Raw genomic sequence first — 25328 nt, forward strand, 5'->3', positions numbered from 1 at the left:
CAGCCCACAGCCACCTCAGCGCTCAGAGGCAAAGGCCCTGGGGCCAGCACCCGGACTCCTGGGAAGGCGGAACACTAAGACCCCGGACTCCCGTCTGCTCCTCACCCCACCCTCAGCCCGAAGGACTTAGCCAAGTATTTCTTCCAAACAAGTCCAGGGCGCAGCCTATCAGAATATCTGGAGAAAGAAATTTCCTGCATCTCCATACAAACGAGACTGTGTCATCTTTCCAGCCTGGCCGTGGTTGGTCGGAAGTCACCACTTCACGGCCCAGCAAGGGAAGCGTCCAGACTCAGAGCAGGCCCCCCCCCCCCCCCGCCCCACCCCATCACCAGCCAGTAGGCCGCGGGGAAGGAAGCAGCTGCGTCCAAGGGGCGCAGGCTTCCCCAGCCCAGCCGGGTGTTCAAAGGCGATGGATTGCAGGGTCCCTTGGCAGCAGGAGGTCCCCCCCCCCCCCCACCATGGACTTCTTTCACTCTCTGTGTGTTTTTCATGTGGTCCTGTTGACTCCAGAGCCCCTGTTCAGCAGTCCCAGAGAGCTCTGGGACTCTGCTTTAACAGCACCTGTCGGAGCTGGGGCCCACCGTATCCTGCAGCTGGTGGAACTGGAGGGCGGCCGCCAAGTGTCACAAAGCGGGGAGCACAGTCTTGACGTGTTAGTGTCGACGGCTGGGACGCCGAGGGGCCCAGAGAGCGGCCGTCCAGGCCTCAGGCTGTTGCAGTATTTGACGACGACGCCCCTTCTGTTTGCACCAGTGTCCCTGGAGCTTCCCCTGTTGGCTCTGCCCAGGCCCTCAGTTGGGCCATATTTGCCTGAGCCCGAAGGGATGGACACGGTTCCTATCACTTTTCCTGGACAGCTTTTTCGCCCCTAGAGGCTGCAAATACTCAGAGCAAGGGTGACTTAACTCTATTTGGCAGAAACCTCTGAGCCCAGACAAGATGCTGCTACCAAGCTCGTTACTCCAAATCTCTGCCGACTTTGGCACCTCCCCCCAGGATCTTGGCAGGCCCTCCCGGGACCTGGTCCAGCCTGGAGTCAGAGAACCGGGCCGCTGCCCTGACTTACAGTAAGAGGGGGGAGGGGGTCCCAGAGCTGGAGGCCGGGGCATGTGTCTGTGCCCCCCACCCCCACCTCTCCTCCTTGATGGGGAGTTCCAAGGCCCCGGGGTGGAGCCACCACTGCCCAGCCCGTGTGAGCCTGTGTGAGCCCGGAGTCGTCCTTGCAAGTCAAGCGATCAGCGTGAACACGCTCAGCAAAGGAGCCCTTACCCCATACACACAGAGATGTTTTAGAAAGCCAAGGGCCGCGCATAGCCACCCCGGAAGGACTGGAATCAGACACTCAGGGCCCCCAGACTCCAGGGAGAGCCCTGCCCTGGGGCTTAGCTCTGTGCAGGCCACCCATTTGGGGCCTAGCCATAGACAGAACTGACTTCCAGTCACTCCCACACAGAGCCAAAGGCAGAGCCCAGAGAAGAGCGTCAAGCGCAGAGCTAAAGGCGGGAGGGAGTCCTCCTTCCAGCTTTGAGGGAGGGGAACTCCTCCTCCGACTTGCCGCTGACGGGAGCCAGCAAAGATCCTTTGGCTTAAGCTGGGTTTATACATATATATATTTTTTTTCTTTTTTTTTTAAACTTATTTTTTAAAGTAAGGCCACCCAACATGGGGCTCAAACTCACGACCCCAAGAAGTGTCGCATTGCTCTACCAACTGCGCCAGCCTGGCGCCGCTGGCTTAAGCCGTTTTGAGAGGGGTTCCTGTCCCTGGACTTGAAGGAGTTGAGGCAGGAGGGAAAGCGAGGCGGTCCCGCCAAAGGGGGAGAGCTTGCAGCGAGCGGGGAGCCCGCATGGGGGCCCGGGGCCGGGGGCGGCGACGGGAGGGCGGCCCGGGCGACCGATGGGAGGAAAGCAGCGATGCCCGGGCGGCCCGGTCCCCACTCCAGAGCGCGTGCGATTTCTGGGAACCTCTGCGCGCCCGACCGCTGCGCTGGCACAGCCGGAGTCCGGGTTCCTGGAAGTGTCCGCCCGAGGGTGGGGCGGAGGGGGTGCGCCTGGGGCCTGGCAGGAGCCAGATTTCCGCCCCGCCCAGGCCCAGGTCCGGGTGGACGGCCGCTCCCCTGCTGCTCTACCCCAGGGCCCCGGCTGACCCCACCCTTCCCTGAGCTGACCGTCGGCTGGGGGTCTACCCCCCGCAGTCCGGGCTCCCGCACCCCCCCCCCCCCCCCCGCAGCCCGCTCTGTCCGCGGGGCCGGCCTCGCGCGCTCTCCCCGCTGCCCCTGCGCTCCAGCGCCGTCCCAGCCCCTTCGCGGCGCCCAGCGCCCGCAGCTCCGCAGTCAGCAGGTGTGGGTGGGGCCAGAGAAGGTGCACGTCCAACAGGTTCCCAGGTGACGCTGCCGAGGCCACTCTGGGGACCGCACTTCGAAAGCCAGCGGCCAGTCCATACACATTCTCCCCTCACCGCCCGTAGTTTCACTTTTGGCTTCGTATGTCTGTCAGCAGCGAAAGGCTTTTGGTCCCAGGGCCAGACAGAAGTTCTACCTCCTGCCCTTGACCTCAGGTTCAGCTGAGCTCATGGATCATTTGCTAATGATGAGGAGAAGGGTAAAAAGGGAGATTTAATGTGACTGTGTGCACTTTCCATCATCAGGAATTATTCCTTTTATGAAGATGAATCAACTATTTTATCTTGTGGCTCAGTTATCGCCGTCTCACACTCCTTTCTGGTCTGTATGGAGGTCTCACCAGGAGAGCAACGGTCACAAGGGAAAGCACTGGTGTTTAGGCTAAGGCAAGAGGAGGTCAGGGCGTGCTTAGTGGCTCACAAGAACTCCTTCTGCAGCATCCCACCCAAACGCCAGGGACAGCCACAAGACTAAAGACATTCCGTGTGCCTTGTCTTGCTGGTTCTCGAGATGTGTCAACAGCCGGGAAACCACCCAGATGCGGTCACTTTAGCATTTATACTCTGTGCTCACATCACATGCCGTGCAGTGTGCATTTTTAAGCTTGCTTAGAAGCTGGCGATACCCCTAAGCACCTTAAGCGTCTGTATCTATGAACACCAGCTGCTGTGAGTCCCACCAGTCTCTTGCAGATGTACACTTGCTTGGAAAAGATCTTGCTTCCATGGGGCACCTGACTGGCTCAGTTGGTAGAGCATATGACTCTTGATCTCGGGGTTGTGAGTTCAAGACCCGTGTTGGGTATAGAGTCTACTCAAAAAAAAAAAAAAAAAAAAAAAAAAAAAAAGATCTTGTCCCAGATTTGCTCTTCTGCAAGTCCATTAAAAAAAATTTTTTTTATGTTTATTTCTGAGAAAGAGAGACAGAGTGTGAGTGGGCAAGGGGTAGAGAGAGAGGGAGACATAGAATCCAAAGCAGGCCCCAGGCTCCAAGCCGTCAGCACAGAGCCCGATGCGGGGCTCGAACCCACGAACCATGACGTCGTGACCTGAGCCAAAGTGGGACGCTTCACCAACAGAGCCACCCAGATGCCCCTCTGGAAGTCCAAATAGCCCGCGTCTTTTTGCCAGCTTCATCAAGTCCACATGACAGTTGGGGACTATGATGTAAGTCACACCTCTGGGATAGGGCAAGGAAACCTGGCACTCGAAGCCAAGATGGACTCCAAGACTCCGGCCTCACCCACTGTCAGGACTCCCCTGCTTTCCTGCTCACTGATAACTCCCTTAGGGGATGGGGATGTGTATTCCCACTTGGGTATGCTCTCTTTCCACGAAATCAAGCGACCCTTGCGGACCAAAATCCAGTTCCGCCACCTCTGCATGGACTCTGAGCTGGGAAGACAGATGTATCCGAATCCCCCATACATCATGAGTTTTGGACAGTGACAAAACCCAACTTTCCTGGAAGGACTTTTTTTTTTTTTTTTTTTTTTTTGCCCAGGCAGTGGGTTGGCAGTAGTTCATCTTTTGATTTGCGCTCGGTATTTCAGTACGTTCCTCCTCCAACCTGCTGATTAGATCCAGGCCCTGTGCTTTCTCAGAAACATGCTCTTGGTCTGAACTCCCCCTGTTGGAGCTCCGAGATAAAGTCAATCCAGCTGATTGCCAGGTTTGTCTGAGTGGGTCAGCCTTAAGGGCTTAATTTAGGTGGCTTCACCCTCTCATCCGATTCATTCTCTTCGGGGGTTTTGACACAGTTCCTCTGTGTGTGGTTTCAGCTATTTGCCCTTCAGTAGAGAGAGAGGCCAGGCAGTTGCCTGCGACAGCTGCAAAGATGACTTCATTTTAGAGCTGTGTCACTTTTGGATCTGCTTTCTCAAGCAACGGCAACAAAAGAAAAAGAAAATAAACAAATGGGACTACATCAAGCTAAAAAGCTTTTGCACAGCAAAGGAAAATATTAATAAAACCAAAAAGCAACTTACTGAATGGGAGAAGATACTTACAAACTTGATAAGGGGTGGATATCCAAGATATGTAAAGGACTCAGACAACTGAATAACAAAAAGGCAAACCCTATTAAAAAATGGGCAGAGGACCTGAAGAGGCATTTTTCCAAAGACATACAAGATGGTCAACAGGCACAGGAAAAGATGCTCCACATCACTAACCATCAGGGAAATGCGAATCAAAACCGCAATGAGATACCACCTCACACCTGTCAGAATGGTTATTATCAAAGAGATAAGAACAAGTGTTGGCAAGGAAAAAAGAGAACCCAAGTGCACTGTTGGTGGGAATGTACATTCGTGCAGCCATCATGGAAAACCATATGTTGGAGGTTCCCGCAAAAATTGGAAACAGAACTATCATGTGATTCAGCAATTCTACGTCTGGGTATCTATCTGAAGAAATGAAAACACTAATTCAAAAAGATATATGTACCCGTATGTAATTGCCAAGATATGGGAGCAACCTAAGTGTTCACAGACAAATGAATGGATAAGATGTGGTATATATATATTCAATGGACTATTACTCAGCCATAAAAAGAAATGAAATCTTGACATTTGTGACAACATGGATGGACCTGGAGGGTATTCTGCAAAATAAAATAAGTCAGACAAAGGAAGACAAATACCACATGATTTCACTTATATGTGAAATCTAAAAAGCAAAAACAAATGAAGAAACAGAACAAAACAGAAACAAACTCAGAGATACAGAGAACAAACTGGTGGTTTCCAGAGGGGAGGGAAGTGGGGGGATGGGCCAAATAAATGAAGGGAATTAAGAGGTGCAAACTTCCAGTTATAAAATAACAGGGATGCAATGTACATCATAGAGAATATAACCAATAATATTGTAATAATTTGGCGGCTCTTGGCTGGTTCAGTTGGTAGAGCATGCAACTGTTTATCTCAGTGTCGTGAGTTCAAGCCCCATGTTGGATATAGAGAGTACTTAAAAAATTTTTTTTAAATAGTGTGATAACTTTGTATAATGACAGATGGTAACTAGACCTATTGTGATGAGCATTTTGTAATGTATAAAAATATCGAATCACTCTCTTGTACACTGAAACTAATATAATATTGTATGCCAATTATAATTCAATAAAAAATTAAAATGTTTGAAACTGGAAAAAAAAAGAACTGTGTAGCATGGCACAGAGATGTGTGGCCTCCCACCCCCAAGGTGTTCAAGGGCTAAGGTCCATAGAAGGGCTGCAGATGGCTCAGATTTGTCCCTCGAATGCAGAACTCAGCCAGTCCCTTTTATTTTCAGGGAAAGCTTGGTTAGCTCCCCTGAAGTATTGTGCATATTCCAAGAATTGAATTTGGGGTTGAGTTTTTCCCAGCAGCAACATTTTGATAATCCTACAATTGGAGTGATGGGTTTATACAGATTCATTTCATTTCATTTCATTTCATTTCATTTATTTTGAAAAAGAGCATGAGCAGGGGAGAGGCAGAGAGATAGGGAGAGAGAGAATCCCAAGCAGGCTCCACACTGTCAGCAGAGCCCAACGTAGGGCTCAGTCCTACGAACTGTGAGATCATAACTGGAGCCAAGATCAAGAGTCAGACACTTAGTCAACTGAGCCATCCAGGCACCAGAAAGTCATTGTGGGTGCACTGGCACTTTGGGAAAACTGGAGTTGTCAAGAAAAAAACCAGTGGGATGTTTTGGTAGGCCTAAGAACTGGGAAGGGGAGGCACTGGTTTACCGTACTGCTCTGAACTCATGGATATACAGAGCAGACTCAACATGGGCACTGCCCAGATGGCACTTCAGAGGGAAGCAGTTTGCCTTTGTGACAAAAATATTCTTTGTACTCATACCAGGACATATCACATTGACATTTTTTTTTCCAATTTAGTGCTTGTATCACACAAGTGTTCAAGGAATTGAAGAAATTCTTAAAGTATAAAGAATGATAGCAATTTATCTACTGTTTCAAGTCATATCTGCTTGTTCCAGTATCACCCACAATCACAAAGGTACAAGTCAGAAACCAACCTAGATCCTTGACAACTTGAGGTAATGGTAAGAAGCTACCTCTGGGTTTATTGTAAGAAAATTAGCCTGACATTTTTAATTAATAACAAATCCCCTTGTTGAAGGCACTTTGAGTTGATATGACATATACAGAAATTATGTCTACAACAGGATTCTTTGGGTTGCAAGTGACAGAAACCCAATTTGAATCCATCTGAATAGAAAACTATTTGGTTGATTGGAGGGCTGCTGGAGCTTCTGTAGGAACGAGAAGAGCTCTATGGAGCTCAGAGTCTGGACCCAGGGATTTGACGACCCTAGCATCTTCTCTTTGCATCTCTCTGGGTGACAGCTTCATTTTCTCAGGCTTTTTTATGTGACAAAGGACATGGTTATAAGGCTACCCTGGAATCTCATTTTACAATAACCTGAACACAATTCAACAGAAGAATGCCTCGGAAAGACTCTCATTGGCTTAGCTTGAATCACATGCCCATCCTGGGCCAATCACCATGGTCAGAGATGCAGGGTAAGATTAGTCCATTCCCAGCTGTGTGCCCAACCCCGTGGTCAGGTGTATTACCAGGAGGGACAGAGGTGATGGGCAGACAAAGATAATAGCCACCACAATGACCATAATCCTGGAAGTCAGGCAAACGCACCCAGAAGGCAAATGCAAAACAGGAGTGGTATTTATTGTAGCCTAGAGCCCAGGGTTCAAAGGCACGAGGACCTAGATTTGGTCCGGTTCCACCACTCCCCTGCTGTGCAAACTCTGAGTTCTTAACCTCTCTGTACCTCCTGTTATTTATCTTGTCAAAGACAAAACTTGGACAAAGAGACTGATATGATTTAGCTTACTGCAATAGAAAGCACCCCAGATCAGACATCAGCATGTACATTACCTCAGGTAAAGTACAACATTAATCTATACAATTCTGAAAATATTATCCATCTCATGGATGTGGTGTGAATTAAATAATTTATGTAATTCACTTAGCACAATGCTGGGCACACATGGGGTTGTCATATTTAGCAAATAAAAATACAGGCCAATATAATGTCCTGTATATACATTAAAATAAACCAATAGCTGGGATATACTTATATTAAAAACTTATCTGAAATCCAAATTTAAAATGTAAGTGTTCTAGGGGCACCTGGGTGGCTCGGTCGGTTGAGTGTCCAACTTTGGCTCAGGTCATGATCTCACAGTTCCTGAGTTCGAGCCCTGCGTCGGGCTCTGTTCTGACAGCTCAGAGCCTGGAGCCTGCCTCAGATTCTGTCTCCCTCTCTCTCTGCCCCTCCCCTGCTCATGCTCTGTCTCTCTCTGTCTCAAAAATTAAAATTAAAATTAAAAAAACGTTTAAAAAAATTTAAGTGTTCTATATTTTGTCTGACGACCTTTGGCACACAGTGAACTGACAAATGTTAACTTATTGTGAACGGGAGATTTATTTTTTTATTAAAAAAATTTTTTTTAATGTTTATTGAGAGAGAGACAGAGACAGAGCATAAGCAAGGGAGAGGCAGAGAGAGAGGGAGACAGAATCCAAAGCAAACTCCAGGCTCTGAGCTGTCAGCACAGCCCAACTCAGCTGGAACTTACAAACCGTGAGATCATGACCTGAGCTGATGTCAGAAGCTTAACCCACTGAGCCACCCAGGCATCCTGACATTTATTTTCAATACATATTACATGGACAGGATTGCTCTTCCTGCCAAATATAGCTTTTCTTTGAAGGCAATCTCAGGTCCCAGAAGGGCAGTGGCAGGGCTGGAGGCCAGGGAGATGGTGGCCACAGACCATCTTAGGGCTTCTTTAAAATAAAGTTCACCTACCTTCTCCATGACTCTTCCCTGACTCTGGCCTTGGCCGTCTTTTTGGAAGCATGAGGTGGAAACACGAAGACTCCCACTACAGAGCCTCAGTGCCTGGAAGGTCATGTCTCCAGCCACCTCCCCACCCTCCAGCTGAGCTGGAGACTGGCAGGTGCTCTTTCAGTGCTGTTTAACTTGAGCCCGGAAGCACCACGTGCAAGGAGAGGGAAGATTTGCGCTGTTCTATTTTTGAAAACCAAAATTTCACGTGGGGCGGGGGAAGTTTCTTAAAATTCCCAGAAAGTGCTGCAGCGGGGTGGAAGGGTGAAGCGTAGGCAGATTTGGGGCGACATTTTTGGTTCCAAGGTAACTCTGAGTCGCTCCTGCGAACGGGAGTAACACCTGTTTTTCCACGAACACCACTCTGTATTGTATTCTCTGGCCGGTTTTGTTTTTCCCGGGATACAACGAGCTCCTTGAAGTTAGGTATTGAGCCCAGTCGGCTCATCCCCAGAGCCGGGCAGAGCGCCAAGCACCGCGTGTGTGGAAATGAACGAACGGGAAGTCGTGGAGAGGAGGACAGGGGACGCCACCCCACAGCGAGCCTCACACAGCGGCCGCCGCGCCGCGAAATCCCGCTTCACTTCCGCCGCCGGGAGGCCTCGGAGCCCCAGTTCCCGAATCGCCCGCCTTTCCTCCCAGGATGCTCCGCGCCGGCTGCGTCCCGTGATTGGCTGCGCCGCCCCCACGTGACGTCGAACTGGCGGCGCCGGTTGCCTGGGCGACAGCTGGAGAAGAGGCGGCGGAGCGGGTTTGGCGCGGGCGCCCGCGGCCGTGCAGCAGGTAAGCGCCTCCTCCGATGCGATCGGGCCGCCCTGGAGCCTGCCATCCCCGGGCGGAAAGGAGCAGTGGTGGGGCCCGAGGGCCGAAGCTCTGCGGAGCCCTCGCCCCAGAGGAAAGTCAGCTTGGCAGCCGCTGCCGAACGCCCCCACTTCTGGTCGGCCGTCCTGGGCTCTTACTCTGGCGTGGGCCCGAGGCGGCCTCCTGGACAAACCGAGGACGGGCCCAGCCGCTTCCCGCAAGTAGTCTCTGATCTGTGCTGCAGTGGACCGAACTTGGAAGGGGCCGCCGGTCGTCCAGCTGGGTAGTGGCGGCACGAGCGGGTAGCCTGGGGCTTTTAGATCCATCCGCTCTGTTATCTGCATCAGCTAACCTCCTCTCCAGACTTCATCCAGTCTAAGCCAAACTAGGATGCTAACACTGCAATTTCGTCTTCCAGACAAATCCCATAGCCTTCCCCTTATTCGATCAGCTTGTAGGTCCTAGAGCCCTATTCTGTGGAAATTAAGAAGCAATCCTCAAGAATGGCTGAAGAAGTTTTGTCTAGTTTCTGCATAAAGTAGAGCAGTGGTTCTTAAACTTGAGTGTGCATAAAAGTCATCCGGGGAGTTTGTTTAAATCAGTTTCTGGGCATCGTGCTGCCATGGTGTCCAGTTAAGATCAGGGTGGCGCTAGGAATTTTCATTTGCAGAAGCATCCCAGGCGATCCTGATTGAGGTGGTCCCAGCGTTTTGGGTAGTACTTGTGTAGTGGTTAATATCGGTCTGGACTTAAATTCGTACTTTTGTCACTTACTGGCTGGATTGTTGGGAGCATCTCAACCTGTTTGAGCCTCAGTTACCTCATCTGTAAAATAATATAATATAAATTATATTCATCTCTCAGTTTTGTTGTGACAATTAAATGTGAAGCATCTTGCATGTTGCCTGGCATACAGTAAACCCTTAAAGTGAACTTTTTTAAAATTTTTTTTAACGTTTATTTATTTTTGAGACAGAGAGAGACAGAGCATGAACGAGGGAGGGTCAAAAAGAGGGAGACACAGAATCTGAAACAGGCTTCAGGCTCTGAGCTGTCAGCACAGAGCCCGACGCGGGGCTCGAACTCGATCTGTGAGATCATGACCTGAGCCGAAGTCGGCCACCCAACCGACTGAGCCACCCAGGCGCCCCTAAAGTGAACTTTTTATGATATAAAGGTTTAGATGAAATTCTCATTTCCAAGATGTCAGAGTAATAGAATACCCAACAGTGGCTCACATTCACTGAGAGATCATCACAGCAGAATCTCATTCAAATAGTGGTCTTGAAGAACTTCTCTGAGTAAGTGATGTTTATAAGCACAGGGATTAGCCAGGTGAAGAAAGAGGAGGAAAGTGTTGTAAGCAGCGAGAAGAGGATGTGCAAAGGCCCTGAGGTAGGAAGAGCTTGCGTTCTCAAAAACAACAACGTTCTCTTGTTCTCTGGTCTTCAAAATTCTGTTCTCTCTGCTTGGACATCATTTGTTTGTAAATATCTTGGGTGTCTGTGATGCCTACCGGGCTCCGTTAGGTTCTGGAGACATCAAATTTAAATCCACCTGCCTGCCTTTATAGACAGGGTGATAAGTATAGCAGTAGAGGTAAATGTAGAGTTCAGAGGAGAGAGTATTTCCTTGATAGGGAAGGAAGGGGAGGGGTTCATGGCCGACCTCCTGAAAGAGGTCATTTCTGGGTTAAGTTACCCTGATGAGCCAAGTTTGTGGTGGGGCGAGTGCATCAGACAGACGGTTTGGAGTTGTGGAAGAGCATGTGGTGTGGGGGATATCGGAGGTTTGCCGCTGGTGGGCCTGCTGTGGGGCAGAGGTGGCGGGGGTCCAGAGAAGGGCTGAGGAGGTGGTGGTCCTCAAACCGTAGCAGTCTTTCCTCAGGTCCCTGGCAGGCCTGCAGGTGCCAGGAAGGATAGGTGCACTCCCTGCTACATCCACGTCACTGTCTCCCTTCGTCAAAACCCCCAGCTCCTTTGAAGCACGTGCCCCGGCCTTTCCTCCCTGCCACCAACCTACTGGGGGCACAGCTTCCCCTCAAAGGCTGTAGCGCCTGGCTCACTGTCTGCCCCTCCACCTCCTCTCCTTCTGTTTTGGAGATTTCCCCATTCTGGCCACTCACTCCACTTTCTCCATCTTTTTTTTTCTTTTTAATGTTTATTTATTTGTTTTGAGAGAGAGAGAGAGAGAGAGAGAGAGAGACTCCCAAGCAGGCTCTGCACTGTCAGTGCAGAGCCCGACTCGGGCTCGATCTCACAGTGAGATCGTGACCTGAGCCGAATTCAAGAGTCAAATGCTTAACTGATTGAGCCAGCCAAGTGCCCCTCTGCTTTCTTCATCTTTCAGGCGTCTTCTTCCTCCATTCCTTCTCTCCACTCCCTGCTGTGGCCACGAATGTCCTAATATGGCATCGCCTCCCAGATCAAGCACCTGTTCATTCTGATCACACTTTTTCTCTTTCAAGCTCACGTGAATGTGTCTCTGCCACTGATCTCAGGCCCCGGGCCTCTTAAGCAGGTGTTTGACCCTGTTACTTTCTCACTGCTCTACGATCCCCTGTGCACCTCCCCCCTCCTCCAGCCTCAGTGCTCCATCACTGTTACACTGGCTTTCTCTTTTCCCTCTCTTCCAGAAAAAACCTCACCCTGGCTCACCTAACTCAGACGGCTGAAAGTGGCTGAAAAAACTGCAAAATTGTGCAGACTGGTTCCGGGTTTCGGATTCAAGTCCATGTGTCTTTTTTTTTTTTTTTTTAAATATTTATTTTTGAGAGAAAGAGCCCTTGTGCGTGAGAGTGTGAGTGGGGAGGGGAAGAGAGAGAGGGGGACAGAAGATCCGAAGCAGGCTCCGTGCTGACAGCAGAGAGCCTGACGTGGGGCTGGAACCCATGAACCTCGAGATCGTGACCTGAGCTAAAGTCAGACACTCAACTGACTGAGCCACCAGGCGCCCCTCGAGTCCATGTGTCTTAAGCAGATTCTCAGCACTGGAAATCCTGCCACGTTTCCATAGTCTGCTCGGTTCCCACCTTCTCTTCCAGCCGTCAATGAGTTTCTTTACCTCAAAACACCTCCCATCTCTTTGAGACACCACTCCCTCCCTCCTTGTTGTGACAGATCTCCCTGTCCCTCCTTTGTGACTTCTCTCTTTAACCCTTTCCTTTCAGGCACCTGTCCTCACTGTTCTTGTCCACATCGCTGTCAAACCCGTGTTGTCAAATCCAAGGATTGAGTCTTCTCCCCACGTGTTCCTCGACCGTGCAGAGTGGCAGTTGGCGTGGGGAACACCTTCCCTGGCTCCCAGGTGCCACAGTCTCCCGCTCGTGTCCCACCAACAAGTCACTGCTTTGGCCGCTTCTGTATCCCTGAGCCCCTGGTACCCGAGTGCTCCAGGGTTCAGGCACGGGCCCGAGCTCTTCTCCGCTACGCCTCCTCCCTAGGAGTCCCATCCGTGTAGGTGCCTTGTCTCCTGAGATGCCATCTTTATGCTGACAGTTTCCAGATGCTGATCTCCAGCTCCCACCTTCCCCTTTACTCGGGCTCCCACGCACCCACCTTCTCCACACCCTGCCGGGATGCCTCGTGGGCCTGCGAGACTATGGCCGGAACAGAGCTCTTGATGACCTGTCAGATGGCCCCTGTCCCCTTCCTCCCCACTTCAGCAGATGGCGTCTGCTCAGGCCCGCGTTACCCTCCTTACCCTCACCCCCGACCTCCAGTCCATCAGCAGGTTGTGCACCTCTCCCTTTCACGTCTGGAACCCGAACACTTCACGAGGTTCCCCTCGGCTCGTCCAGACTCCCCTCGTCACTAGCTCGGGCTCGGCCGTGACCCCCTTTCCGCCCACGGTCCGCTCAGCCTCTCCCCACGCAGCAGACGCTGCTGTTGGGAAACGTAAATCGGGGTTGGCAGTCCCTCCTCAGGGCCCTCTCGGGGCTTCCCACCACGCTCAGGCCGCTCGCCCACACAAGGCCTGTCTGACCTGACCCGCGCCTCCAGGCCTCCTGTGTCTGCCTCGCTTCTCCCCACCCCGGTCCTCAGCGCTCTGTGGCCTCCACGCTTGCAGACCCCTCTCCCCGGATCCGGGAGTGCTCACGTCCTCGCGTCTCCACCCAGACGTTCCCAGGGAGGCCTTCTCTGCCCACACTGTCTAAAAGAGCCCCACACCCCTCTTCTCCAGGCTCTGTCCCCTTCTTGCTGTCTTTTCCTCACATCTGAAATTACTTCCGTTCGTTGTTTTTGAGCAACTACAGTGTGCCAGGCACTGGCCTGGGCCCCGGACACGCCGGGGGATGCAGCTCCTGAATCCACAGCGAGCGGTACTTAAGCAGATGGGTGTTCGAGTCAGATGGTGGTTAGTGCTGTTGAGAAAAATAAAGCAGGACGGAAGACTTAGAAGTGATGGGGCTCACCCCTTAGAAAGGGTAGTCAGGGCAAGCTCTCTGAGGAGGTGACATTTAGAAGAGACCTGAATGAGATGGGAGTCCCTGGAGGGTGTCTGCAGGAAGTGCAGAGAGAAGGCAGGCGTGGGCTGTGGGCGTCCGGTGGGTGCGGCCACTCTGTGGCCCTTGTACCTCAAGTTCACAGAGCAAAGGAGAGTGTGGGAGGCCAAGCTGTGTAGCCTTTGAGAGGTGGGCGTAAGGAGCGTGGCCTTGGTCCGGAGGGTGGTGGTACCCGAGGAGGGTCCTAAGCAGGAGAGGAAAGATCACTTGTCAATAGGCTAGCAACTGAAGTAGGGAGAGAGGGAACGGGAGATTGCGTCCCCATACATTGGGAAAGATGGGGCCACAAGATGATGGTGAGACAGAGAATGAAAACGGGGCAAGTTACTAAATTTAATCTGCCCGACTTACGCTCAAATAATTCAAATCAAAGGCACTGTAATGGGCAGATGTAATGTTAACAGAATCGTGTGTTCTTAGTAATAGAAGAGATCTGGTCAATTCTCCACTTTATTTCACAGATGAAAGAGACTCCGAGTTTCGGTGATTGCCCCAGATCAGGTGCCAGTGAGTGGGTAGTTAGTATTAGCGCACAGGCTTTTTCATTCCCCTGGTTATGGGCACCCAGTGTGGGTGAAGAGCCTGGGGCTGCGGCTCAGGGAGTGGCTGCTTTGGGCACACCTGGGGACAGAAAAAGGAGAAAGCACTTCTTCAAAACGTTTGCAGCGTTTTGTTTATTTAAACATTTGGACATGTACATAGGCGTTGTGCATCCTTACATGTAACTAAAAGAAAACAAAAAACAAAGACAAACTGACCTAATAAATTCTCTAGCGCGTGAACCTTAACACTTGTGAAAATATGTATCACTTCCTCCTCCATTACTGTGAGGCTAAATGATTATGGTCTTCCAGAAACATTACGGATTTCTTTCTTTTTTTCTTTCTTTCTTTCTTTCTTTCTTTCTTTCTTTCTTTCTTTCTTTCTAAGAGAATGGGTGTGCATGTGCAGTGGTGGGGGCAGAGGGAGAGGGAGAGAAAAGGAGAGGGAGAATCTTGAGCAGGCTTCTTCAACCCAGCATGGAGCCCAATGCAAGGCTCGATCGATCTCACAACTGCGAGCTCATGACTTGAGCCGAAATCAAGAATTGGACACCTAGGGGCGCCTGGGTGGCTCAGTCGGTTGAGCGTCCGACTTCGGCTCAGGTCATGATCTCACAGTCTATGAGTTCGAGCCCCGCGTCAGGCTCTGTGCTGACAGCTCGGAGCCTGGAGCCTGCTTCGGATTCTGTGTCTCCCTCTCTTTCTCTGCCTCTCCCCTACTCATGCTCTGTCTCTCTGTCTCAAAAATAAATAAAAACATTAAAAAAAATTAAAAAAAAAAAAAAAGAATTGGACACCTAAACAACTGAGCCACCCAGGTGCCCCCGGTTACTATTTTTTACTTGGAGGCTGTGTGAGGAATTGGTGACTCTGTGTTTATTTATATCAGATTAATTTTAATGCATGTCCTTCTTAAGTGAATGAATCTTATCAAATTTTGTTTTGTTCTAAAATGTACTTTGTGGTCTTGATCGTTTGAATTACATATACCACACTATGGCACATTAGAAAAATAATCGTCCCCAATCCATTAGCAAGCCTTGATTCTCATTTACACCGCCTTCTAGCCCATGTTCACACTCATTTTAAGTAGTTGTCATAGAAGAAGGAATCACGTCAGACTTTAGCCTCTGTATTTCCTAGTGCTGCTGTAATAAGTTACCATAAAATTAGTGACCTGGAGGTCAGAAGCCCAAAATGGGTCTCCCTGGGCTAGAATCCAGGTGTTCGCAGGGCTTGTTCATTTTTTTTTTTTTAAATGTTTATTTTTGAGAGAGGGAGACAGAGGATCTGAAGCGGGTTCCGTGCTAACAGCACAGAGCCCGATGTGGGGCTTGAACTTGCAAACCGGGAGTTCGTGATCGGAGCCCAAGTCGGACGCTCGACTGACTGAGCCCCCTGGTGGCCCAGGGCTTGTTCATTTCTGAAGGCTCCGGAGGAGAGTCTGTTCCTTGCCTTTTCGAGCTTCTAGAGGCTGCCTGCACTCATTCCTTGGTGTGGGGTCCCTTCTCCATCTTCAGGGCCAGCAGTGCATCACTCTGACATTGACCCTCTTGTCTCCTTATAAGGATCATGGTGATTACACTGGGCCCACCAGGTAATCATAGATACTCTCCTTATTTTAAGGTCAGCTGATTAGCAACCTTAATTCCATGTGCAACTCGACATAGGGGCTCTGGGGGTTAGAATGGGGGGCCATTATTCTGCCCACCACAGCCATCTTTTTATGACTTCACAGATGATTGTAGTGAAAGCTTTTATCTTCTGCTTTTGCCTTGTAGAGGTTTTTGCTGCCGTGAGAATTAACAGTAACCGTTCAATATGGGGGACGTTCTGGCTCACGAATCAGAATTACTTGCACTAGTGAAAGAGGTATGTTTTGCCACACACAGGTCACAGAAAAAAAGATCTTGAAAACTCATGTTTTATAATGCAGCACATTTTATAGTGTCTTATAATAAATGTGTTTTCTATCCTTACATTAGAGTTCTCTGTTTTCCATTATATATGTATTTTTGGTTTTCATAACTAAATTGAAATCTTAAAGTCACTTGAAAAGATTTCTTTAAAGAAAATTATAATAGTAACATGTGCTCACGGTAAAGATGCAAACAATGTGGAAATGTAAAAAGTTCATTACCCTGTTCCACTCCTGCAGCGACCACTGGTAATGGGTTAGTGTATTTTTCCAGACTTTTTTTCAGAATATGCAAAATACATGTACATGTCTATAGTTTGCTTTACAAAATGGAATATGCTGTCGTACATGTTGTTCTGAAGCTTGGCTTTTCTGCACCCACAGTAGTATAGTGTGACTGCCTTCCTGTGATCTGCCTCATACTTTTTAATGCTGTCGAATATTTCAAATCTAGTGGCCGTGTCTACTTAACTTGTTACCTATGAATGGACATTTAGGTTTCCTACAATGAAAGCTTTTGAAGGACAGGACCCACACCCTGTGCTTTTATATATTCTCTACTGCTTTTAGCACGGGGCTAGCACGTCGATGGTGCTTAAGAAACCGCAGCTGCTGTTTTATTCTGTGATTAACCATCCAGTAGGCACCGCGAGCCACGGCAGTGGAACAAGGCATCTATCCCGGAAATGAAGCTTAGTCATTTTTTGGTGTGCTCGTGAATAAATTATTTTTTCAAAAAATTTTTTACTATTAAAAAAAATTTTTTTAACATTTATTTGTGAGACAGAGACCGAGTATGAGTGGGGGAAGGGGCAGAGAGAGAGGGAGACACAGGATCCGAAGCAGGCTCCAGGCTCTGAGCTGTCAGCACAGAGCCCGACGCGGGGCTCGAACCCATGAATCGTGAGATCATGACCTGAGCCGAAGTCGGACGCTCAACTGACTGAGCCATCCAGGAGCCCCATCTCATGAATAAATTCTTAAAGCCATCACAGCAATGGGTTGTGGACAGGGCCTGGGGAAGTAGCCTACCCCGAGGAGGTGGCAGGAGGCGACTGCCACAAACTGAGAAGGAGGGCAGAGGAGTGTGGAGGACGACGGTTGAGTACATGGTGGGGAAGGCAAAGGAGAGGGGCGTCTCGAGACAGGCAGTGAGCTTTAGTGCCGTGCTCCAAGGTCACTGCCGACATTGCCCATCTTTTATCTTCTGTTCTTAAGGGCAGGCATTTCTAGTGCCTGTTTCAAGTAGCAGATTCCCAGAGACCTACTGGACCCAAAGCCATCAGGCCTTCTGAAGATCACTTTTGCCTTTTTCAGACTGCTGCACACATCATTTTGTTTCTATTAATAATGGTAATGAATCGTGCAGCTCACTTTTTTTTTCCTGAAAACAAATTTATTTTCTGTAAATAAGCATGTTCTATGATACTGTCTTTCTAGGCTCTTGGCATGTGTGTCAACCAAGTAAATTGTAAGCTGGATCCCAAATTCTCCCAAAGATTAACCCCGTTATGAATTGGTGATAACACGGAGCTGGTATAGTTACTTCAAAGGCAGTTACTTTGTTGATGTTAAAATAGAGAAATGTATATACACTTATGTTCTTTTTTATAGTATTTAGATTTTGCTGAATTTGAAGACACCTTGAAAACATTTTCAAAAGAATGCAAAATAAAAGGAAAGCCGTTATCTAAAACAGCAGGTGGCTCTTTAAGGGATTCCAAATCATTGGTCATCCAGGTAACATTTTGCTTTTCTTTGATCTCTGTCAATAATCAAGATGCTCCCTACTTGTAAAACATGCCATTATTAGAGAATATTGGCATTGTTCTGGGAACTTGGTCTGAGTGACTTTTCGTTTATTTGTTGATTGATTGATTGATTGTTTGGAGTAAGCTCTATGCCCAACGTGGGGCTTGAATTCACAACTTGGAGATCAAGAGTTGCATGCTTTAGGGGTGCCTGGGTGGTTCAGTTGGTTAAGTGTCCAACTCTCGATTTTGGCTCGGATCATGATCTCATGTGTCATGGGATTGAGCCCTGTGTTGGACTCTGTGCTGATAGTGCAAAACCTGCTTGGGATTCTCTCTCTGTCTCTCTGTCTCTCTCTGTCTCTCTCTGTCTCTCTCTCTCTCTCTTTCTCTCCCCCCCCCCCCAATAAATAAAAATAAACTTTATTTTAAAAAAAGAGTTGCATGCTCTACTGACTGAGCCAGCCAGGTGCCCCCAAGCGACCCCAGAATGACTTTTAGATGCATAGGTGTTTTCATATGAATTAGTAATGTCATCTTTAAATCTGTATACCTTCTCTAGGAAGTGGGTTGTGATGTAATATCTTTCACATAAGTACATTTCTTGGGAAGAAGAGAAAGAAGAAACCATGCAATGCTTAGGAACAGAAACAAATGTGATCTCCATCCTGAGCAGCATAGGTTGTGAATTTTAGGCTCTGGGGACACGGTGGTGAACCAGACCAAAACAAACCTCAGCCCTCCAGGTGCTCTCATTCTCTCTTGGGGAGATTGGAGGGGGCAGGGAGCGAGAGTCATACTGAAAGGCAGTGTCCCGAAAGGAAGGCCGAGCAGTTCTGTGAATGCCAGGGGCTGCGGAGGACAGACGTTATACAGGCTTCAGCTCTCAGGATTAGAAGGGACCTTAAAGGTCCTGGTTCGATCTGTTATTCGATGCCTCCATCTCGTGTTTCAGCTTTGCATGATTTTATTATTTTAATAACTTTATTTGTTCTGATACGCCTACTTCCAGGAAAAAAATTGACACTTAATTTGAGAGTCCTATCGACGAGCTGGAAGTAAGGCTGCAGCCACGATCCCTTTGTTCCTGATCCCCAACTCCCTTGGATGGGGCACTGTTGAAGTGGCCCTTGGGGCTGTGCCCTCTGCCCAGTGTCCCTCCAGACCTCAGGCACCTGGACACTGAGCTGCCGCCATGTCAAACACAGACTCTTCTGTCGATGCTGCCACAGTGGGCAGCCTGGCGGGGCACCTCCCATCCCCAGAGCACATTTTTCAGAACATGAAACCAGAATCGAGCCATTGTTAGACTTGGACACAGAGGCTGTTCTTAACCAGAGTGGAGCTTCTTCCTCAGAATCTCAGCCTCAGTCCTGGGCGCTCAGCACCTAGTTTCCCCACGTTCCTTCAGAAGGAAGAAGGGCCACCCACCGTTACCCCGCAAGTTGGAAAACTATGTGCGCATCTCTTAATTGAAGGTACCGTTGAGAGGAATCTAACAAATCCTTGATAGCTAACTAGCAAAATGGTCAGAATCTTCTGTGAAACTCACACATAACCAGGATAAGCTCTGTGTCTGGAAACTTCTCTGTGTAGCTGGTATCTCCAGAAATGGCTGCCGTGCACTTTTTGCAACTGGTTTGACATCACACGCAGCGCCAGCCGCACACACTTCAGTGTTTCCGGGGCCTTTTTTTAAAATTGTGATTTAAAAAGCACATGACATAAATTTACCGTCTTACCTATTTTTAAGTATACAGTTCAGTAGTGTTAAATATATTTATGTTGTGATGAAACAGATGTCGAGAACTTTTTCATCTCGCAAATCTGAAACTCTGTCCGTTGAACAATACTACCCACATTCCCTCCCCCCAGCCCCTAATAACCATCATTCTACTTCTGTTTCTATGACTTTCACTACTTAAAGATACCTCATATAAGTAGAATCATACTGTATTTTTCTTTTTGCGGCTGGCTTATTTCACTTAACATAATGTCCTCAAGGTTCACCCATGTTGTAGCATGTGACAGTATTTCCTTCCTTTTTAAAGCCGAAGGATATTCTGTTACGTGTCTGTACCACATTTTGTGTACCCATTCATACGTCCACGGGCGCTTGAGTTGCTTCCTCCTCTTGGCTATTGTGAATAGCGCTGCTACGAGCATAGGTGTGCTTCCAGTTATTTTGGGTTTATACCCGAAGTAGGTTACTGATCATATGGTAGTTCGTTTTTTAATTTTTCGAGGAAACTTCATACTGTTTTGCATTGTAATTGCATCATACATTCCCATCAACAGTACATAGGGGTTATAATTTCTCCACATCCTCACCAACACCTGTTTTATTTTTTGTTTTGTTTTGTTTTTGATAGTAGTCATCCTGATGGATGTGAAGTGATACCTTGTGGTTTTGGTTTGTATCTCTCAGATGCATTCAGGTCCATTTTTCTGTAACTTGAAAAACCTTCAAACTTTCTGATTGCCACAAGCATATCTTTTCTGCTCCTCCAATAGACAGCCATACCCACCATGATGGCTATCCCAAACAAAAGTAAACAGCAAAGATATTGCACAATTTCAGTGACACTCAATAAATGGAGAATTTCCCTAAGCACTGTTCTTTAAGCAGTGTGCGCGTGTGCATGTGCGTGTGTGTGTGTGTGTGTGTGTGTGTGTTGTGTTTATAAGTTACTATTGCTGGTGTGTAAATATTCTGATCTTGGTGGTTCTGGCTGGGATCATGGTTTATATAAGAGAAGGTCATTAATATTTGTGACTCTATGAGTTATAACACTGGATTGCTTTGTATGTAGATATTATTTTAAATGCAGGGACTGTTTCCAGGTACAGATCTATAAATCTGGTCACAGGTCTACAAATGTAGAATTAAAAATTTTTTTTAATGTTTATTTTTAAGAGAGAGATAGAGTATGAGCAGGGGAGGGGCAGAGAGAGAAGGGGAGACACAGAATCCAAAGCAGTCTGCAGGCTCTGAGCGGTCAGCACAGAGCCCAACGTGGGGCTCGAACTCATGAACTGTGAGATCATGATCTGAGCCGAAGTCGGACGTTTAACTAACGGGCCCACCCAGGCGCCCCTACAAATGTAGAATTTAGAACAGACTATACATGGCCCGTTTGACATGTGGACTCTGCCAAGGCACCTGACAAAATACCTTGACTCAAAGCCTTAAAATACTCCCAAATCTACAGTAAACTCATTCACACGAAGAGCTCTCGGTCACTAGACCTGTCATGGGAGAATGCTTCCTCCAGAGCAGCTCGCAGGGATGGCAGCGTTTGCTTAGAGCTCAACAGAGGCGAGCCCGGCGTGGGGTCGGGCCCCAACAGCACTGCCACTTGGGGAGATCCCCTCCACCCCTGCGGCGGCCAGTAACGGGCTTCCTCGTTCTTTCAGAGGAGGCAGAGCTCAGCTGCTCACATTTTGTTGGGCACCGCTCTTCCTCTGGTTGCTGACAGGCTGTCCTTCGCTGTTACCAAGGCTGAGTAACAGCAAAAGGATGGTTCTGAGGAGGCAGACATTTCTTATAGGACTTACTTTGAAAAATTCTGAGTTTCATTCAAATATATGCCAAGACCTTCCAGAGTAAGGTAATATTCAGATGTTCTTTTTTTTTTAAACAGCATTTCTCTGATTTTTTTTTTTAAGTTTATTTTTGAGAGAGAGAGAGTGAGAAAGAGAGAGAGAGACAGTGCGAGCAAGGGAGGGGCAGAGAGCAAGAGGGAGACACAGAATCCCAAGCAGGCTCTGCTCTGTCAGCGCAGAGCTACTATGCGGGGCTGAAACCCACGAACCGTGAGATCATGATCTCAGCCAAAATCGAGAGTCAGACGCTAAACCGACTGAGCAACCCAGGCGCCCCAATATTCAGATGTTCTTGATCACATGACATAGAGAACATTTCTGTACCAATTGTAGTTGAAGATTCCTTACTAATGAATATCTTCAAGTATAACCAGACACTGCAACATTGTTCAGTCTATTTCCATTTTATGATATTAACAAGCTCATTTATAAACAACCTTAACCAAAGAGGCAGTTATAGAGGAATACTATAAAGCCATTTTTCAAAAGTGTAAAAGAAAAAACAAAGTGTAAAAATACAATGACCAAATAATAGTGATGAATAATGGTGTTGGGTGGGGGGACCTGGAGGTTCCACAGAAAATCCAATCCAAGAAAAACTTTTGTAAATGAGCGCAAAATGTAGGTCTGAGTATCTTGGGCATTTGATATCATAAGGAAAATAATATGAATCACATTGCTTTGGACTGTTAGGAAGTTCTTTCCATTCTGCCTTATACTTAAATCCACAAAATTATGCAGCAGGTATTTGCGATGGGACGCTTAACATTCTTCTAGTGAGGCAGGCGGCGTGATAATCGCCACCTCCTTTCTCCAGAATTCTCTATCTCAGCTATTGCACAGTAAGTCCAGAAACCGTCTGCCCTGCATAGTCAGACTCGCACAGCCCCGAGGTCGGAATGGTACCAGGCCTGTGCCCCCTCCTCTAGCTGTAGCCTGTGCTTCCCTGCTTCCGTAACCGGTGGACACTGTATGGATGTGTTGGGATCCGTAGTCACTTCCCGAGTGCCATCTCAGCGGGACATGCGTCAGCATCCCAGGCCTGGGATTGAACGGGTCAGCGTAGATGAGCTCCGGTTCATAGCTGTGCTGTTGGCAAGCTGCTTTGTGGGCGGGGTGAGCTCCGCTGAGGCCTGACTGGGCTCTGGGTCTGGCCTGGTTTTTATCGATTGCGCGCTGCGGGTCAGCGAGTCCACAGGGTATGTGTGTGCCTGTGAGTTTTCTGGCCTCGAGTCCTTGGCCTGGGAGTGGTTCCTCCCCCTTCAGGGACTTCACTGTTCCAACTGATCCTTTCAAAGCCCAGACTTGACATCGCAACCAGGGTTGGTTTGCAGAAATCTCAGCCTCAGATGCTTGAAGCCTTCTAGCTCTCTTTCTGTCCTTTATCTTGGAAAGGAGACTGAGTTTTATCACATTGAAACCCCGGAGCGTGTGAGTATCCGGGGTATTGGGTGGGTTGGGATAATCTGGGGTGTTGGGAGAATGGCCATCCCTTGTGACTGGGGTTCGGTCTCCTGTCTTCTCCACAGAAGGACCTCATTGCTGCATTTGACAGCGGAGACCAGAAGGTGTTCTTCGATCTGTGGGAGGAGCACGTTCCCAGTTCCATCCGTGATGGTGACCCCGTTGCCCAGAAGTTGGAATTCTATCTTCACATCCATTTTGCCATCTATCTTCTGAAACACTCCGTGGGGAGACCTGTAGGTTCCTCTTGTGACTTGCGTGGGTCTGAGTGCTGTGTTCAAGGAGGATGTGTGCTGTTTGTTTTGCAGTTGAGCATTAATTTAGTTGTTGTAGCCGTTTTATCGTATTGCTTCCAAGGAGTAGGTGTCTTGTGTCCTGTGAATGATTTTCTATCTGATTCCCAGCAGTTTATTTTCTAGTTTATGTGGAGAGTTAATAATTTCTGTCTTACAAGCTGCACGGTTTTCCCCAATGCCTCAAATTTTTGACAACTCAGCAAAATAAAGTTTCCTTATTTGGCAATTTGAAATATATACACATATGTCTAAGAAAACAGCTACTGAGACCACATATTAGACTGTCATAAGAGAAGTTTAAGTTTAAGCCGCGGAAAGATGCCAGTTGGCGAAGGTCCATTTGAGCACTGGCTGAATGGCCGCCGCAGGCCGTGCGCAGGTATGCGGAGGGCAGGGCCCGAGTGTCTCCGAGTGTAGAATGCGTGACACAAGGGAGCAGGGCCACGCTGACATTTGACCGCGTGCATTTCTTTAGTGGCTTCTCCTTGTATTAGCTACTGCCCCAGCACCTGTGTTCACTCATTAAAAAGTCAGGGGGGCCAGAGGAGGGGTGAGTGGTGGAGGGAGCAGCTCCACGGTACATCGTGGTAGCTTTAGAGTACATCAGGACAGTGCTCACGGGGGGTGAGATCATGGGAGATTTTCACTTTCTTTATACCTATTCCTGTTCTATAAAGAAAATCAATCAACGCTGCATCTTATTTTAAGCCCGGTGGCCAGAAGAGGGCTTACAGTGGAGCTGCTACACTTGATCTTAGCCAAAAGGCCGAGAAGCGATTCACGGTGTAGACGGAATGAGATGCATTGATTGGAAACAGACACGCACAGGGCACACGTAACTGGGGCGGCCAGGTGGTCAGGGAAGGAGAGCACCCCGTTCCAGGCTGAGCGGCTCAAAGAGGCGCAGGAGGAAATCGAAGCCTGAGGGGGACTGAGTTGCCTTGGATCGCACAGAACCGGCGAAGCCCTCAGGATCAGTCCTTAGCTTCAAAAGGAAAGGAGGAATGCTGTGGAAGCTTCTGTTTCAAAAAACTGTAAAGGTCCACCTGTTCACCTTTAGACGTCTCACCTGAGGGAATCCTGGGGATGCAGACAAATGTTTATGATAATCTGACGAGGGAAAACAGTGCAGATACCTAATAATGGGGGACTTGGTTAAGGAAGTTGTAATAGACCCACAAAGTGAGGTTTTGTCCTGCCAGTAGAAATGATGTCTAGAATTTTAAGGACATGAGAAAATAGCAATAATAAAGTAAAAGGGCCGCATATTGAACTAGATACCTAGTTCTCTTTAACCCCTGACAAAGTTTGATCAAGGAGTGAGATTGGGGGTGGTGTTAGAATGGCTGGAGAGAGCCCGCTTCCTGGGCCACGTGGGGAGGATGCCACCAACGTGGCTGGAACTGAAGGAGCCTCGGAGAGAGGGTGGGATGGACGGGGGGCTGGACGTCCAGCAGGAGACCCCGGGCGAGCATCTTCCCTTCTTTGCAGGACAAAGAGGACCTGGATGAGAGGATTTCTTATTTCAAAACCTACCTGGAGACCAAAGGGGCGGCGTTGAGCCAGACCACAGAGTTTCTCCCTTTCTACGCTCTGCCTTTTGTTCCCAACCCCATGGTACACCCCTCGTTTAAAGAGCTCTTCCAGGTGAGTGACAGCCTCTGAATCTCGAATCGGATCCCAGGCCACATTGTGGTTTCATCTTGTATGCGCTAGTGGTTTCTGAATGATGCTGTAAAAACACCCTAAAACTTGCTTGTTTTCAGATCATTTCTTTGACAAACTTTCCTTATGCCATAGAGTGTGCTTTTTGGTTGTACTGAGACTTGTTAACCCAGCCTGACATAAATATTCTTAAGTGTACGCACTTCCTAAATCATTCTGTGCATCCTTTTTTTGTATTGAAAGGATAGGTCTTCCAGTTACATTGAAAAATAGTAGCGTGAAAAGAACTAGGTTATTTTACATAACTGCCGGCCACGTATGTTTTAATTGGTATTCAGAGTCTCACTTGCTTGGCGTGTGTCCGATTACCTGGCTGTTACTATTATTTCCTTCCGACTACTTGCCTGTAGCTGTTTTAGTTGTTATATTTCACATTAGTTGACATTTCAGCATACTACTTACTATCAGTGTTTGTTTATCCATTGTAGTAAT

General features: G+C 48.4%; 1 protein-coding gene across 10 annotated transcripts in view; it reads left to right on the forward strand.

Moving 5' to 3' along the window:
* Nucleotides 1-9004: 9004 nt before the first annotated feature.
* Nucleotides 9005-25328, forward strand: part of ARMC9 (armadillo repeat containing 9) — a 150180-nt gene continuing 133856 nt past the window's right edge. For 6 of the 10 annotated variants that reach the window (XR_006205754.1, XM_042950474.1, XM_042950480.1 and 3 more), the window contains exons 1-5: nucleotides 9005-9072; nucleotides 15918-16008; nucleotides 17669-17794; nucleotides 22941-23111; nucleotides 24663-24818. Coding sequence is in view for 9 of the 10 variants with exons in the window: in XM_042950474.1 (XP_042806408.1) it covers nucleotides 15958-16008; nucleotides 17669-17794; nucleotides 22941-23111; nucleotides 24663-24818 (504 nt within the window). In the remaining variant the exon portion in view is untranslated. Of the gene's footprint in view, nucleotides 9073-9103; nucleotides 9393-11453; nucleotides 11611-11725; nucleotides 11820-12259; nucleotides 12397-15917; nucleotides 16009-17668; nucleotides 17795-22940; nucleotides 23112-24662; nucleotides 24819-25328 lie in introns of those variants that run through there. The other 4 variants (XM_042950475.1, XM_042950476.1, XM_042950477.1 and 1 more) reach the window with 4 other exon arrangements.

This window comes from Panthera leo, chromosome C1 (assembly GCF_018350215.1).
Source record: "Panthera leo isolate Ple1 chromosome C1, P.leo_Ple1_pat1.1, whole genome shotgun sequence".
Classification (NCBI taxonomy): Eukaryota; Metazoa; Chordata; class Mammalia; order Carnivora; family Felidae; genus Panthera; species Panthera leo.